The 15,170-nt window shown below is 42.1% G+C and overlaps 1 protein-coding gene across 1 annotated transcript in view; it reads right to left on the bottom strand.

The window, feature by feature from the left end:
• SBF2 (SET binding factor 2) overlaps positions 1-15,170 on the bottom strand; it is a 273,321-nt gene that overhangs the window by 50,031 nt on the left and 208,120 nt on the right. Inside the window, exons 19-22 of the mRNA XM_073657906.1 lie at positions 10,432-10,694; positions 6,148-6,317; positions 5,747-5,820; positions 1,974-2,169 (exon numbers count right to left, since the gene is read on the bottom strand). Of these exons, the coding sequence (XP_073514007.1) occupies positions 1,974-2,169; positions 5,747-5,820; positions 6,148-6,317; positions 10,432-10,694 (703 nt within the window). The remainder of the gene's footprint in view (positions 1-1,973; positions 2,170-5,746; positions 5,821-6,147; positions 6,318-10,431; positions 10,695-15,170) is intronic.

Below are 15,170 nucleotides of genomic sequence, written 5' to 3'. Positions count from 1 at the left end.
TATAGTAGTTATATTCTTGGACATAGGGGGTAGTATTATAGTAGTTATATTCTTGTATATAGGGGGCAGTATTATAGTAGTTATATTCTTGTACATAGGGACAGTATTATAGTAGTTATATTCTTGTACATAGAAGCAGTATTATAGTAGTTATATTCTTGTACATAGGGGGCAGTATTATAGTAGTTATATTCTTGTACATAGGAGCAGTATTATAGTAGTTATATTCTTGTATATAGGGGGCAGTATTATAGTAGTTATATTCTTGTACATAGGAGCAGTATTATAGTAGTTATATTCTTGTACATAGAGGGCAGTATTATAGTAGTTATATTCTTGTACATAGAGGGCAGTATTATAGTAGTTATATTCTTGTACATAGAGGGCAGTATTATAGTAGCTATATTCTTGTACATAGGGGGCAGTATTATAGTAGCTATATTCTTGTACATAGAGGGCAGTATTATAGTAGTTATATTCTTGTACATAGAGGGCAGTATTATAGTAGCTATATTCTTGTACATAGGGGGCAGTATTATAGTAGCTATATTCTTGTACATAGGGGACAGTATTATAGTAGTTATATTCTTGTACATAGGGGGCAGTATTATAGTAGTTATATTCTTGTACATAGAGGGCAGTATTATAGTAGTTATATTCTTGTACATAGGGGCAGTATTATAGTAGTTATATTCTTGTACATAGAGGGCAGTATTATAGTAGTTGTATTCTTGTACATAGAGGGCAGTATTATAGTAGCTATATTCTTGTACATAGGGGGCAGTATTATAGTAGCTATATTCTTGTACATAGGGGGCAGTATTATAGTAGTTGTATTCTTGTACATAGAGGGAAGTATTATAGTAGCTATATTCTTGTACATAGGGGGCAGTATTATAGTAGTTATATTCTTGTACATAGGGGGCAGTATTATAGTAGCTATATTCTTGTACATAGGGGGCAGTATTATAGTAGCTATATTCTTGTACATAGGGGGCAGTATTATAGTAGCTATATTCTTGTACATAGGGGCAGTATTATAGTAGCTATATTCTTGTACATAGGGGGCAGTATTATAGTAGTTGTATTCTTGTACATAGGGGGCAGTATTATAGTAGTTGTATTCTTGTACATAGAGGGCAGTATTATAGTAGTTATATTCTTGTACATAGGGGGCAGTATTATAGTAGTTATATTCTTGTACATAGGGGGCAGTATTATAGTAGTTATATTCTTGTACATAGGGGGCAGTATTATAGTAGTTATATTCTTGTACATAGGGGCAGTATTATAGTAGTTATATTCTTGTACATAGGGATAGTATTATAGTAGTTATATTCTTGTACATAGGGGGCAGTATTATAGTCGTTATACTCTTGTACATTGGGGACAGTATTATAGTAGTTACACTCCTGTACACAGGGGACAGTATTATAGTAGTCATATTCTTGTACATAGTGGCAGTATTATAGTAGTTATATTCTTGTACATAGGGATAGTATTATAGTAGTTATATTCTTGTACATAGGGGCAGTATTATAGTAGTTATATTCTTGTACATAGGGGGCAGTATTATAGTAGTTATATTCTTGTACATAGGGGGCAGTATTATAGTAGTTATATTCTTGTACATAGGGGGCAGTATTATAGTAGTTATTTTCTTGTACATAGGGGGCAGTATTATAGTAGTTATATTCTTGTACATAGGGGCAGCATTATAGTAGTTATATTCTTGTACATAGGAGCAGTATTATAGTAGTTATATTCTTGTACATAGGAGCAGTATTATAGTAGTTATATTCTTGTACATAGGGGCAGTATTATAGTAGTTATATTCTTGTACATAGGAGCAGTATTATAGTAGTTACATTCTTGTACATAGGAGCAGTATTATAGTAGTTATATTCTTGTACATAGGGACAGTATTATAGTAGCTATACTTTCACCAATGAAATTTGACTAAGGATTGATACCTAGTGGGTCATGTGGAGTGCCTTTGAAAATGATTCGATATGTAGTCAGGAATAGGGCGCCCTCTGCAGGTAGAATGTGGGGCCCTCCAAGAATTCCTCCAGTGGCTTCTTCCCTCCCGTCAGGGTCCAGTAAGACACGTAAAGCTTCACACACAAACTCTTCTCCAGGCAGCAGGGCCGGTCTCAGGATTTTAGGCTGCATTATTAAGAAACATAATGAGCACAATGATGATATAGTAAAAGTATTTCATGATCTGGACATCTGGAATTTTGATTATCATTAAATGATAAAGTCCAGAGTTTAGGTGGGGTAATTACTGCTTAATAGTGAATGGCTCCTCTGGGGTCCGAAGCAGGAATGTGTCAGACCCTTGTGGGGTCATCGGGCTCAGACATAAATCACTATATTCGGTTTGTCGCCAATGAAACTTCAGGACAAGAATAAATCTTTGGCTGTAGAGTCCCCGAGGAGGGTCAGTAAGATTGATTGATCTGATCTACACTGCTACATATAGCAAGGAAAGCGTCTGGAAAGATAGACGCCAAGAAGGGGCATATAGGGCATATGGGGTATGCTGGTGGATGAAGCCAGAGCCTGTCTATGTGCCGCTCTTACTCTGCTCGGAGAAATGGCAGAGATCCCTCATAAAAGGGTCTCGGTTGTCCCCCATCTGACTGCATGAGTTGGAAATTAAAGGGGTTTTCCGGGACTAACACATACAGTGGCATGTAAACGTTTGGGCAACCTGGTCAAAATGACTGAAGTTGAAAATGAAATGATCTCTAAAAGGCCTAAAGTTAAAGGGGACACATTTTCTTTGTATTTTAGGGGAAAAAAATAGTCAATTTTTTACATTTTAAAAATTACAAAAAATAAAATGGGCCAATGCAAACGTTTGGGCACCCTGCATGGTTAGTACCTAGTAGCACCGTCTTTTGCAAGTATCACAACTTATAAATTCTTTTTTGTAGCCTTTCAATTCTTGTTTGAGGGATTTTCATCCATTCTTCCTTGGAGAATTCTTCCAGTTCTGTGAGATTCCTGGGGCATTTTGCATCCACTGCTATTTTGAGCTCTAGCCACAGATTGTCAATGATCTTCAGATCAGGGGACTGTGAGGGCGTTTATAAAACCTTCAGCATGCACCTTTTGAGGTCGTCTATTGTGGATTGTGACGTGTGTTTAGGGTCATTATCCATTTGTAGAGGCCATCCTCTTTTCATCTTCAGCTTTTTTACAGACGGTGTTATATTTGCATCAAGAAGTTGTTGAAATTTCACTGAATCCATTCTTCCCTCTACCTGTGAAATGTTCCCCGTGTCATTGGCTGCAACACAACCCCAAAGCATGACTGATCCACCCCCATGCTTAATGGTTGGTGAGATGTTCTTTTCCTGCAATCCTGTGCCCTTTTTTCTCCACACAAACCTTTGATCACTGTGGCCAAAGACTTCTATTTTACCTCATCTGTCCACAAGATTTGTTTCCAAAATGCATCAGGCTTGTTTAGATGTTCTTTTGCATACTTCTGACGTTGAATTTTATGGTGAGGATGCAGGAGAGGTTTTCTTCTGATGACTCTTCCATGAAGGTCATATTTGTGTAGGTGTCTCTGAACAGTAGAATAATGTATCACAAATCCAGATTCTGCTAAATCTTTCTGAAGGTCTATTGCAGTCAAGCGGGGGTTCTGATTTGCCTCTCTAGCAATCCTACGAGCAGCTCTCACTGAAATTTTGCTTAGTCTTCCAGACCTTATCTTGACCTCCACTGTTCCTGGTAACTACCATTTCTTAATTACATTTTGAACTAAGGAAAAGGCAACATGAAAATGCTTTGCCATCTTCTTATAGCCTTCTCCTGCTTTGTGGGCCTCCACCATTTTCATTTTCAGAGTGCTAGGCAGCTGCTTAGAAAAACCCATGGCTGCTGTTTTTTGGCTGGGGAGATTAGGCTGGGTTTTTATAAATCTGGGAAATTTGCATCATCTGGCCTTTCCTAACGATGATAATGAACAAGCCATAACCCTAACAGGCTAATTAAGGTCTGAAACCTGGGTCAAAGTTATCTGAGCGCACAAATCTCCAATGGTGCACAAAACTTTTGCATCGGCCCATTTTCCTTTTTATCATTTTTAAAATGTAAAAAATGACTATATATATATATTTTTTTTAAATACAAAAATCTTTAACTTCAGTCCTTTTAGAGATCATTTCATCTTCAACTTGCTTAACTGTTCAGAATAACAGTAATTTTGACCAGGAGTGCCCAAACTTTTACATGCCACTGTAGATCACAGGTCATCTATATCAGATTGGTGGGTGTCGGACATAAAGTTCACCAACCGATCAGCTGTTATATGTGCAGTTCCGGACGTGATGATGACTGATCGGAGTAGGTGCCGGGCTGCCACCGATCTGATATTGATGATTCTATCCCGGAATACCCCTTTAAACATTGGGCCAGGAAATGATATTAAATTCACTAAAATCTCTTGTGTTTCAATTCCTCCACATTTCAAGATCTCTGCTTAGTGTCAGAGAATAGTAATGTTCTGTTTACACCCAGAAGCTTAAAAAAAACCTTTCCTGGCCTTATTCTTCTAGTCTAAACAAACCTGGACTCCAGACTAATAGATATGACCTGCACTGACACATTGTAACAAACCGTTAGGAGTGGCAACAGATTTGTGCTAGTCATGTACTTAAAGGGAGCTCTCGAAAACTTGAGACAACCCTTTCTTAAGGCTATGTGCCCACGATGCAGAAATGAAGCAGAAAATTTCTGCAGCGTTTCTGCATGTTCTTGGCAGTCAAAAACACTTGTAGATTTTACACGAGTTTTTGACGCGTTTTTGCAGCGTTTTTACATGCGGATTTGAATTGCGTTTTTCAAGTGCATTGGGACCTCAAATCCGAATGCAGAAACGCACAAATAATGGACATGCTGCAGATTTTTCTGCAAGGAAAATCTGCTACGGAAAATTCCGCAGCATGTGCACAGAACATGCAGATTTTCATTGGGGATCATGGGCACGGATTACCAAGCGTTTTTAAAGCGTTTCTGCAGTGGAAATTCCGCATCAAAAATGCTTGAAAAAAGCATAGTGGGCACACAGCCTAAAAGCCCGAGTGCCCGAGGAGAATTAGGCTATGTGCCCACGTTGCATTTATGAAGCAGAAAATTTCTGCTGCATAAATGCAAGTCCTCTCCCGGAAAAACGCATGTGGAATTCCGCACGCGTTTATCGCGCATTTTCCACATGCGGAATTGCCTTGCGTTTTTTATGCATTGGACAAAGGCAATTCCGCTTGCGGAAACGCAAAATTAAATGACATGCTGCGGATTTTTGAACGCGGCATAAACGCTGCGGAAAAATCCGCAGCATGTGCATAGAACTTGTGGAATCCCATTGGGGACCATGGGGTGCGGATATACATGCGTTTTTCAAGCGTTTACGCTGCGGAAATTCCGCAGCATATACGCTTGAAAAATGCTACGTGGGCACACAGCCTAAGAAAAACTTTTACTAGTTTGTTGAGTCAGAGCCTGGCCTCTCGATAGTAATGTCGCGTGAGCGCTGCAGCCAATCAGCAGCATTTACTAACTCATCAGAAATGGATAGGCTGCAGCGCTCACGCGACAACAATGGGAAGTGCAGCATCAACATAAGTTTTTCCAGCGTTCTTATTTTCTAGGATGCCTTGAACTGATTAAGCAGGGGTTTGCTCAATAGTGGACAACCCCTTTAAGACCGACATTCTTCACTCACTTTCTTGATTGGAGGTAGTCGTCTACTTTCCCGATGTACGGCCTCCAGTGTTTCAATGTGCATAGCGACAATACCTAAAGGAGACATCGAAAAAATTGGAATTATAAAGAGAGCGATGCCGAGACAATTCCATAATACGAGTCCCGTTACTCAGGACATCACTGGAGAAACTATCCTCGTCTCCATTAAAAATTGCTGAAGTGAAAAATTCACAAACTTTACGCGCAAGTAATATATTTCTTCTTGCTTTAAGTGAATAATAAAACTACACAAAAACCTAATACTCTTCACAGCAGAGGGTTTGGTACAGTTTCATCCACTCTACATAACACGGCCCCGTATTTTACTTAAAGTGTAAGGGACACGTACTGTAGCTTTGAGCGCCTGCTCTGGAGGAATACCTGGGATCATGCAGTGCAGGCTCTTGATGTGCTCCTGGGTCACTCCGCTCTCGGTGCACACTTTATCAATGAACCTGGTGATGAATCGCACCACGGAATTGGCGATATCGCTCTCAGAGTCCTCGAAGCCGCTCTCCGTGTCGTAACTCTCAGCGACACTTCCAGCAATGCTGCGTATACAGAGAGACACGGAGTAATGGTGGCAAGATAGCACAGAAGAGTGCAGCACACAGTGACTGCACCAGCAGAATAGTGAGTACAGCACTGGAGTATAATACAGGAGGTAACTCAGGATCAGTACAGGATCAATAATGTATGTACACAGTGACTCCACCAGCAGAATAGTGAGTGCAGCTATGGAGTATAATACAGGATGTAACTCAGGATCAGTACAGGATCAGTAATGTATGTACACAGTGACTCCACCAGCAGAATAGTGAGTGCAGCTCTGGAGTATAATACAAGATGTAACTCAGGATCAGTAATGTAATGTATGTACACGGTGACTGCACCAGCAGAATAGTGAGTACAGCTCTGGAGTATAATACAGGATGTAACTCAGGATCAGTACAGGATCAGTAATGTAATGTATGTACACAGTGACTGCACCAGCAGAATAGTGAGTGCAGCTCTGGAGTATAATACAGGATGTAACTCAGCATCAGCACAATTTAAACTTTAAAGGGAATCTGTCATCACTTTGGAGTTATCAGACCTCTACTATGGCCATACAGGATATAGAAAAGTAAATCTATACTTACCTGTATGGCCCATGGTAGAGGTCTGAATGCAGAGAAATGTAGTTTTATCTCCTTGGTTTTTCACAGGCTTGGCGTCCGGAGGACGCCAAGCAATGCCCGCCCATCTGCTTAAAATTCCACTAAATCCCCGCCTATGCACACGTTTACCATATTTCCCCCTCTCTCCACATGTCACAGGGCCCTGTGAGTGTGCTTTTTCCCTCACCTCCCGGCGCATGCGCAAAGCGCGGCTCACAGGGGGTGCACTTTGTTTCTTCCTGTGCCCGTTTGGCGGAGCAGAGTGGCGCAGGGCTCTATTGCACAGGCGCCGGGAGTCTGCACAATAGAGCCCTGCGGCACTCTGCTCAGCCAAACGGGCCCAGGAGGAAACAAAGTGCACCCCCTGTGAGCCGCGCTTTGCGCATGCGCCGGGAGGTGAGGGAAAAAGCACACTCACAGGGCCCTGTGACATGCGGAGAGAGGGGGGAATATAGTAAACGTGTACATAGGCGGGGATTTGGTAGAATAATAATCAGATAGGCGGGCATTGCTTGGCGTCCCCTGGATGCCAAGCTTGTGAAAAACCAAGGAGATAAAACTACTTTTCTCGGCAATCAGCCCTCTGCTATGAGCCATACAGGTATGTATAGATTTACTTTTCTATACCCTGTATGGCCATAGTAGAGGTCAGATATCTCCCAGGGGGGTGACAGATTCCCTTTAATAAGTTTGGTCCTTGTATGCTCTGAAAAAAATCCATAGCTTCTTGGAGTGTGTGGGGCCTTTTGACTGTCTGGGGGCTCATCACCCTGTCTGTTTGGTAAGCAGTGGCAGCGTGCTGTGTATCTGGGGTATGCGGGTATGATTTTGCTCATTTTGCAGCCTATGATTAAAGAAGTTTTCCCATCTCCAAGATCTTATCCCAATATATAGTAGATATTATTATTATTACATTAGCAAATACCTCCATTTACAAATGTAGTATAGTTCTTCAGATTAGCTATGTCACTTACCCCATGTGCAGGGCATTGCAGTAGCTATGGTATCCATGGCTACAACTACTAATAGCTAACTAATTCTCACAATATGAGTGGTTGTAACCATGGATAATTAAGCTACTGCAATGCCCTGCACATGGGGTAAGTGACATATAGTTCTTCTGATTAGCTATGTCGCTTACCCCATGTGCAGGGCATTGCAGTAGCTTAGATATCCATGGTTACAACCACTCATATAGTGACAGTTAGTTAGCTATTAGTAGTCGTAGCCATGGCTACATTAGCTACTGCAATGCCCTGCACATGGGCTAAACGGCATAGCTAATTATGCTAACTATACTACATTTCTAATTGGAGGTATTTCCTAATGTTATTACACCTACTACATATTGGGATAAAAACCTAGAGATGGGAATACCCTTATAACCTAGATTAACCCTTGTTAATCTTACGATTGTGTTGTACAGGGAGATTCTAGACCGTATTGATCAGAGATAAAAGGGCTTCAACAATTCTAGAATTTTGCAGGAATTGGGGGGGGGACTATCTGCCTCTTGGAGGTCTTCTAACTTTCTTCCCATACTCACATTTCTATGGAGATAGGATAAAGATTTATTTCCTTATTATAATATGAAGCAACACTTAATATCAGGAGATAGCAATGCGGTGAAGTCTCCTTGACTGTTTTGCAAGACTCTTGATGGCACTTAAAAAAAAAAAGCCAAAAATTCCATTGCTGGTATCAGGGAAATTCATCACTTGTAATTTATTTGGACAATCTGATGGAAAACATGCTGACTGCTGGTAAAGGTTGCATATTTTACTGTGACGGCCCGGGACGGGAGCGTGCCTCGATGGACTGGCCGGACCGAGGGGCCTTGTATGCTGCAGGAATGGAGGCGAGTCACGGAGAAGGAATGATCCACGACAACACAAACAATGAGCTCAGTGCACTTAAGACAACAGAGAAGTGATTGTTTATCGTGTTGCGATCAGACACTTAATCTAAGTGGAGACATGAAGACATGCAGGACATTCCAGCAGAGGTAAACACAGGCGTGCATGTGGGGGTCCGGGGTTTAACCCCTCGGGGGCTGGACTCATTGACAAAACTTATAACTTAAAGGGGTATTCCCATCTCAATATGTAGCAGGTGTAATAATAATAATAATATAAATATAATAATATAAATATCTCCAATTAAAAATGTAGCATAGTTCTTCTGATTCGCTATGTTGCTTACCCCATGTGCAGGGCATTGCAGCAGCTTAAGTATCTATGGTTACGAACACTAGCAACTGTCACTATGAGTGGTCATAACCATGGATACCTAAGCTACTGCAATGCCCTGCAAATAGGGTAAGTGACATAGCTAATCAGAAAAACCATACCACATTTCTAATTGGAGGTATTTGCTAATATTATTATTACCCTTACTACATATTGGGAGATGGGAATACTCCTTTAAGCCTTCTACACATGGCTCCAGTGTAATTGAGACATTGAGGAGGCTCAGGATGCTGCCGTCATGACAGGCAACTCTCAATTATTTGCGTCATGCTGCCACTGGTATGAGGAACTGAGTGCACCCAGAAAAGGGGAGTAAATCGTGTAGATGCAAAGAGCACCTCCGAAAGTCCATTTATCCCGGCCGATCATTGTGGGCAGCAGGAAACAGGAATGTGCTGCAAAAAATATGCATGCGGAAACTGAATGAGCATATTAACAATTGTTCTGTTGCCTTTAAATTAGCGATAACTGACTTATATATAGTCCCATAAGCACCTGTTTTTGGGCAGGAATCTGAAAGGAATTGTCTAAATGCATCTTTTTACAGCTGTAAATGTTGCCTGGCATCCAACTGAAATGGACTCCTGGAAGAACACAGTAAAGTTCCTGGGAACCTGCAAGTCCAAACTGAGAGATTCCCCTCAGGCCTCACAGCATCTGCTTCCTCTCTACACAAACTGAAGTTTAATCCCATGTTAATTAGGTGTTCTGTGCACCCTGGGTGCGGCCAAGCGTCTCAGGTTTAGCATGCCCCGCCTTTCTCATTGGTGAATGAATCTACTTGTCTGCCTGAGCTTTCTGTGCAAAAGTGCTCAGTCCAGGGAAGCCACTGCTGTCAATCACCAGTGAGAGAGGCGGGGGCATGCAAAACCAATGGGAAGACCAGATCGCTAACCCTCTTTGCCACACCCAGGGTGCACCGAGCACCTAATTAACATGGGATTAAACTTCAGCTGCTGCACAACAGAGGCAGTGAACTAAAAGGTGCGATATTTAGAAGGGCTATATCATCTACAAGGCTGTGTGCTTAGTTTATACTATCAGTTGGAGTGGACACACTCCCTTTAAGTCTATCAGATTCTTTCAGGAAATCAACTTCACTGCAATCAACGATGACTTAAAGGGATCCTCCCTCACAATGATCCAGCCAGATGTCCTTCTCGCACCCTTCTAAAAAGTTTGCGAACTGGTGAACTAGTTGTGTAGCTGGTGAATAGATGGTCCGGTACTGCGCTGCGCAGGGATCGTGGTCTTACCTATTGGTGACGATGCTGTTGCTGCCGCTCTCCCAGTCGCCGGTGGCCGATGTCCGCAGCAGTTTGTTCTTGCTGGTGTCTAGCGGCACCAGGAGATAAACCATGAGGTTGGCAAAGTGTATGGCTTGGCTGAACACGGTGCTCTCCTCGCTCTGCACCAGCTCTTGCTGCTGCTGCTTGCTGAGTGTGGGCCACAGACGCAGCTGCTCGGCCGCCAGGTCCATGACGGTGTTCTCCTGCTCCGAGCCGTCCACACCGTTCTCCTAGAGAGAGTGAAAAACATGACACGAGTCCTGCTCATCAGTGTATATTATACATCCACATACCAATGTATATATTTATTATTTACCAACACAACTGCACTCACTTCTGTGGGTCACTATGTCAGTTCTAAGAACCCGTCTGGGTAAGATTGTAAGCTCCTGGGACAATTTTTTTTAATTTTACACATTAAGCAATATGAATACTTCAGATCACTTTTAGGCTGTGTGCCCACTATGCATTTAAGTGTTTCCACAGTGGCAACTCCACTGCAGAAAGGCTTAAAAAGCACTTGGTAGAAGGCCTGACATGTTCCCCAATGATAATCCGCATGTGCTGTGCACATGCTGCGGAAATTTCCACTGCAGATCAGAGCTGCACTCACTATTCTGCTGGTGCAGTCAATGTGTACATACATTACATTACTGATCTTGTACTGATCCTGAGTTACATCCTGTATTATACTCCAGAGCTGCACTCACTATTCTGCTGGTGCAGTCACTGTGTACATACATTACATTACTGATCTTGTACTGATCCTGAGTTACATCCTGTATTATACTCCAGAGCTGCACTCACTATTCTGCTGGTGCAGTCAATGTGTACATACATTACATTACTGATCTTGTACTGATCCTGAGTTACATCCTGTATTATACTCCAGAGCTGCACTCACTATTCTGCTGGTGCAGTCAATGTGTACATACATTACATTACTTATCCTGAGTTACATCCTGTATTATACTGCAGAGCTGCACTCACCATTCTGCTGGTGCAGTCACTGTGTACATACATTACATTACTTATCCTGAGTTACATCCTGTATTATACTCCAGAGCTGCACTCACCATTCTGCTGGTGCAGTCACTGTGTACATACATTACATTACTTATCCTGAGTTACATCCTGTATTATACTGCAGAGCTGCACTCACCATTCTGCTGGTGCAGTCACTGTGTACAAACATTACATTACTGATCCTGTACTGATCCTGAGTTACATCCGGTATTATACTCCAGAGCAGCACTCACTATTCTGCTGGTGCAGTCACTATCTACATACATTACATTACTGATCCTGTACTGATGCTGAGTTACATCCTGTATTATACTCCAGAGCTGCACTCACTATTCTGCTGGTGCAGTCACTGTGCACATACATTACTGATCCTGTACTGATCCTGAGTTACATCCTGTATTATACTCCAGAGCAGCACTCACCATTCTGCTGGTGCAGTCACTGTCTACATACATTACATTACTGATCCTGTACTGATCCTGAGTTACATCCTGTATTATACTCCAGAGCTGCACTCCCTATTCTGCTGGTGGAGTCACTGTGTACATACATTACATTACTGATCCTGTACTGATGCTGAGTTACATCCTGTATTATACTCCAGAGCTGCACTCACTATTCTGCTGGTGCAGTCACTGTGCACATACATTACTGATCCTGTACTGATCCTGAGTTACATCCTGTATTATACTCCAGAGCAGCACTCCCTATTCTGCTGGTGGAGTCACTGTGTACATACATTACATTACTGATCCTGTACTGATCCTGAGTTACACCCTGTATTATACTCCAGAGCTGCACTCCCTATTCTGCTGGTGGAGTCACTGTGTACATACATTACATTACTGAACCTGTACTGATCCTGAGTTACATCCTGTATTATACTCCAGAGCTGCACTCCCTATTCTGCTGGTGGAGTCACTGTGTACATACATTACATTACTGATCCTGAGTTACATCCTGTATTATACTCCAGAGCGGCACTCACTATTCTGCTGGTGCAGTCACTGTGCACATACATTACTGATCCTGTACTGATCCTGAGTTACATCCTGTATTATACTCCAGAGCTGCACTCCCTATTCTGCTGGTGGAGTCACTGTGTACATACATTACATTACTGATCCTGAGTTACATCCTGTATTATACTCCAGAGCTGCACTCACTATTCTGCTGGTGCAGTCACTGTGCACATACATTACTGATCCTGTACTGATCCTGAGTTACATCCTGTATTATACTCCAGAGCAGCACTCCCTATTCTGCTGGTGGAGTCACTGTGTACATACATTACATTACTGATCCTGTACTGATGCTGAGTTACATCCTGTATTATACTCCAGAGCTGCACTCACTATTCTGCTGGTGCAGTCACTGTGCACATACATTACTGATCCTGTACTGATCCTGAGTTACATCCTGTATTATACTCCAGAGCTGCACTCCCTATTCTGCTGGTGGAGTCACTGTGTACATACATTACATTACTGAACCTGTACTGATCCTGAGTTACATCCTGTATTATACTCCAGAGCTGCACTCCCTATTCTGCTGGTGGAGTCACTGTGTACATACATTACATTACTGATCCTGAGTTACATCCTGTATTATACTCCAGAGCGGCACTCACTATTCTGCTGGTGCAGTCACTGTGTACATACATTACATTACTGATCCTGAGTTACATCCTGTATTATACTGCAGAGCTGCACTCACTATTCTGCTGGTGCAGTCACTGTGTACATACATTACATTACTGATCCTGTACTGATCCTGAGTAACATCCTGTATTATACCCCAGAGCTGCACTCACTATTCTGCTGGTGCAGTCACTCTGTATATACATTACATTACTGATCCTGAGTTAAACCTGTATTATACTCCAGAGCTGCACTCACTATTCTGCTGGTGGAGTCACTGTGTACATACATTACATTACTGATCCTGAGTTACATCCTGTATTATACTCCAGAGCTGCACTCACTATTCTGCTGGTGCAGTCACTGTGTACATACATTACATTACTGATCCTGAGTTAAACCTGTATTATACTCCAGAGCTGCACTCACCATTCTGCTGGTGGAGTCACTGTGTACATACATTACATTACTGATCCTGAGTTACATCCTGTATTATACTCCAGAGCTGCACTCACTATTCTGCTGGTGCAGTCACTGTGTACATACATTACATTACTGATCCTGAGTTACATCCTGTATTATACTGCAGAGCTGCACTCACTATTCTGCTGGTGCAGTCACTGTGTACATACATTAAATTACTAATCCTGAGTTACATCCTGTATTATACTGCAGAGCTGCACTCACCATTCTGCTGGTGCAGTCACAGTCTACATACATTACATTACTGATCCTGTACTGATCCTGAGTTACATCCTGTATTATACTCCAGAGCTGCACTCCCTATTCTGCAGGTGCAGTCACTGTGTACATACATTACATTACTGATCCTGTACTGATGCTGAGTTACATCCTGTATTATACTCCAGAGCTGCACTCACTATTCTGCTGGTGCAGTCACTGTGCACATACATTACTGATCCTGTACTGATCCTGAGTTACATCCTGTATTATACTCCAGAGCAGCACTCACCATTCTGCTGGTGCAGTCACTGTGTACATACATTATATTACTGATCCTGAGTTACATCCTGTATTATACTCCAGAGCTGCACTCACCATTCTGCTGGTGGAGTTACTGTGTACATACATTACATTACTGATCCTGAGTTACATCCTGTATTATACTCGAGAGCTGCACTCACTATTCTGCTGGTGCAGTCACTGTGTACATACATTACATTACTGATCCTGAGTTACATCCTGTATTATACTCCAGAGCTGCACTCACTATTCTGCTGGTGCAGTCACTGTGTACATACATTACATTACTGATCCGGAGTTAAATCCTGTATTATACTCCAGAGCTGCACTCACCATTCTGCTGGTGGAGTCACTGTCTACATACATTACATTACTGATCCTGTACTGATCCTGAGTTACATCCTGAATTATACTCCAGAGCTGTACTCACTATTCTGCTGGTACAGTCACTGTCTACATACATTACATTACTGATCCTGAGTTACATCCTGTATTATACTCCAGAGCTGCATTCACTATTCTGCTGGTGCAGTCACTGTGTACATACATTACATTACTGATCCTGTACTGATCCTGAGTTACATCCTGTATTATACTCCGGAGCTGCATTCACTATTCAGCTGGTGCAGTCACCGTGTACATACATTACATTACTGATCCTGAGTTACATCCTGTATAACACTCCAGAGCTGTACTCACTGTTCTGCTGGTACAGTCACTGTCTACATACATTACACTACTGATCCTGAGTTACATCCTGTATTATACTGCAGAGCTGCACTCACTATTCTGCTGGTGGAGTCACTGTCTACATACATTACATTACTGATCCTGTACTGATGCTGAGTTACATCCTGTATTATACTCCAGAGCTGCACTCACTATTCTGCTGGTGCAGTCACTGTGCACATACATTACTGATCCTGTACTGATCCTGAGTTACATCCTGTATTATACTCCAGAGCAGCACTCACCATTCTGCTGGTGCAGTCACTGTCTACATACATTACATTACTGATCCTGTACTGATCCTGAGTTACATCCTGTATTATACTC

Source organism: Phyllobates terribilis, unplaced genomic scaffold, assembly GCF_046119375.1.
Source record: "Phyllobates terribilis strain yellow unplaced genomic scaffold, ASM4611937v1 Scaffold_13__5_contigs__length_258822181, whole genome shotgun sequence".
Taxonomy (NCBI): domain Eukaryota; kingdom Metazoa; phylum Chordata; class Amphibia; order Anura; family Dendrobatidae; genus Phyllobates; species Phyllobates terribilis.
Note: the sequence above shows the minus strand (reverse complement) of the source record. Positions and strands in the feature narration are given on the sequence as shown.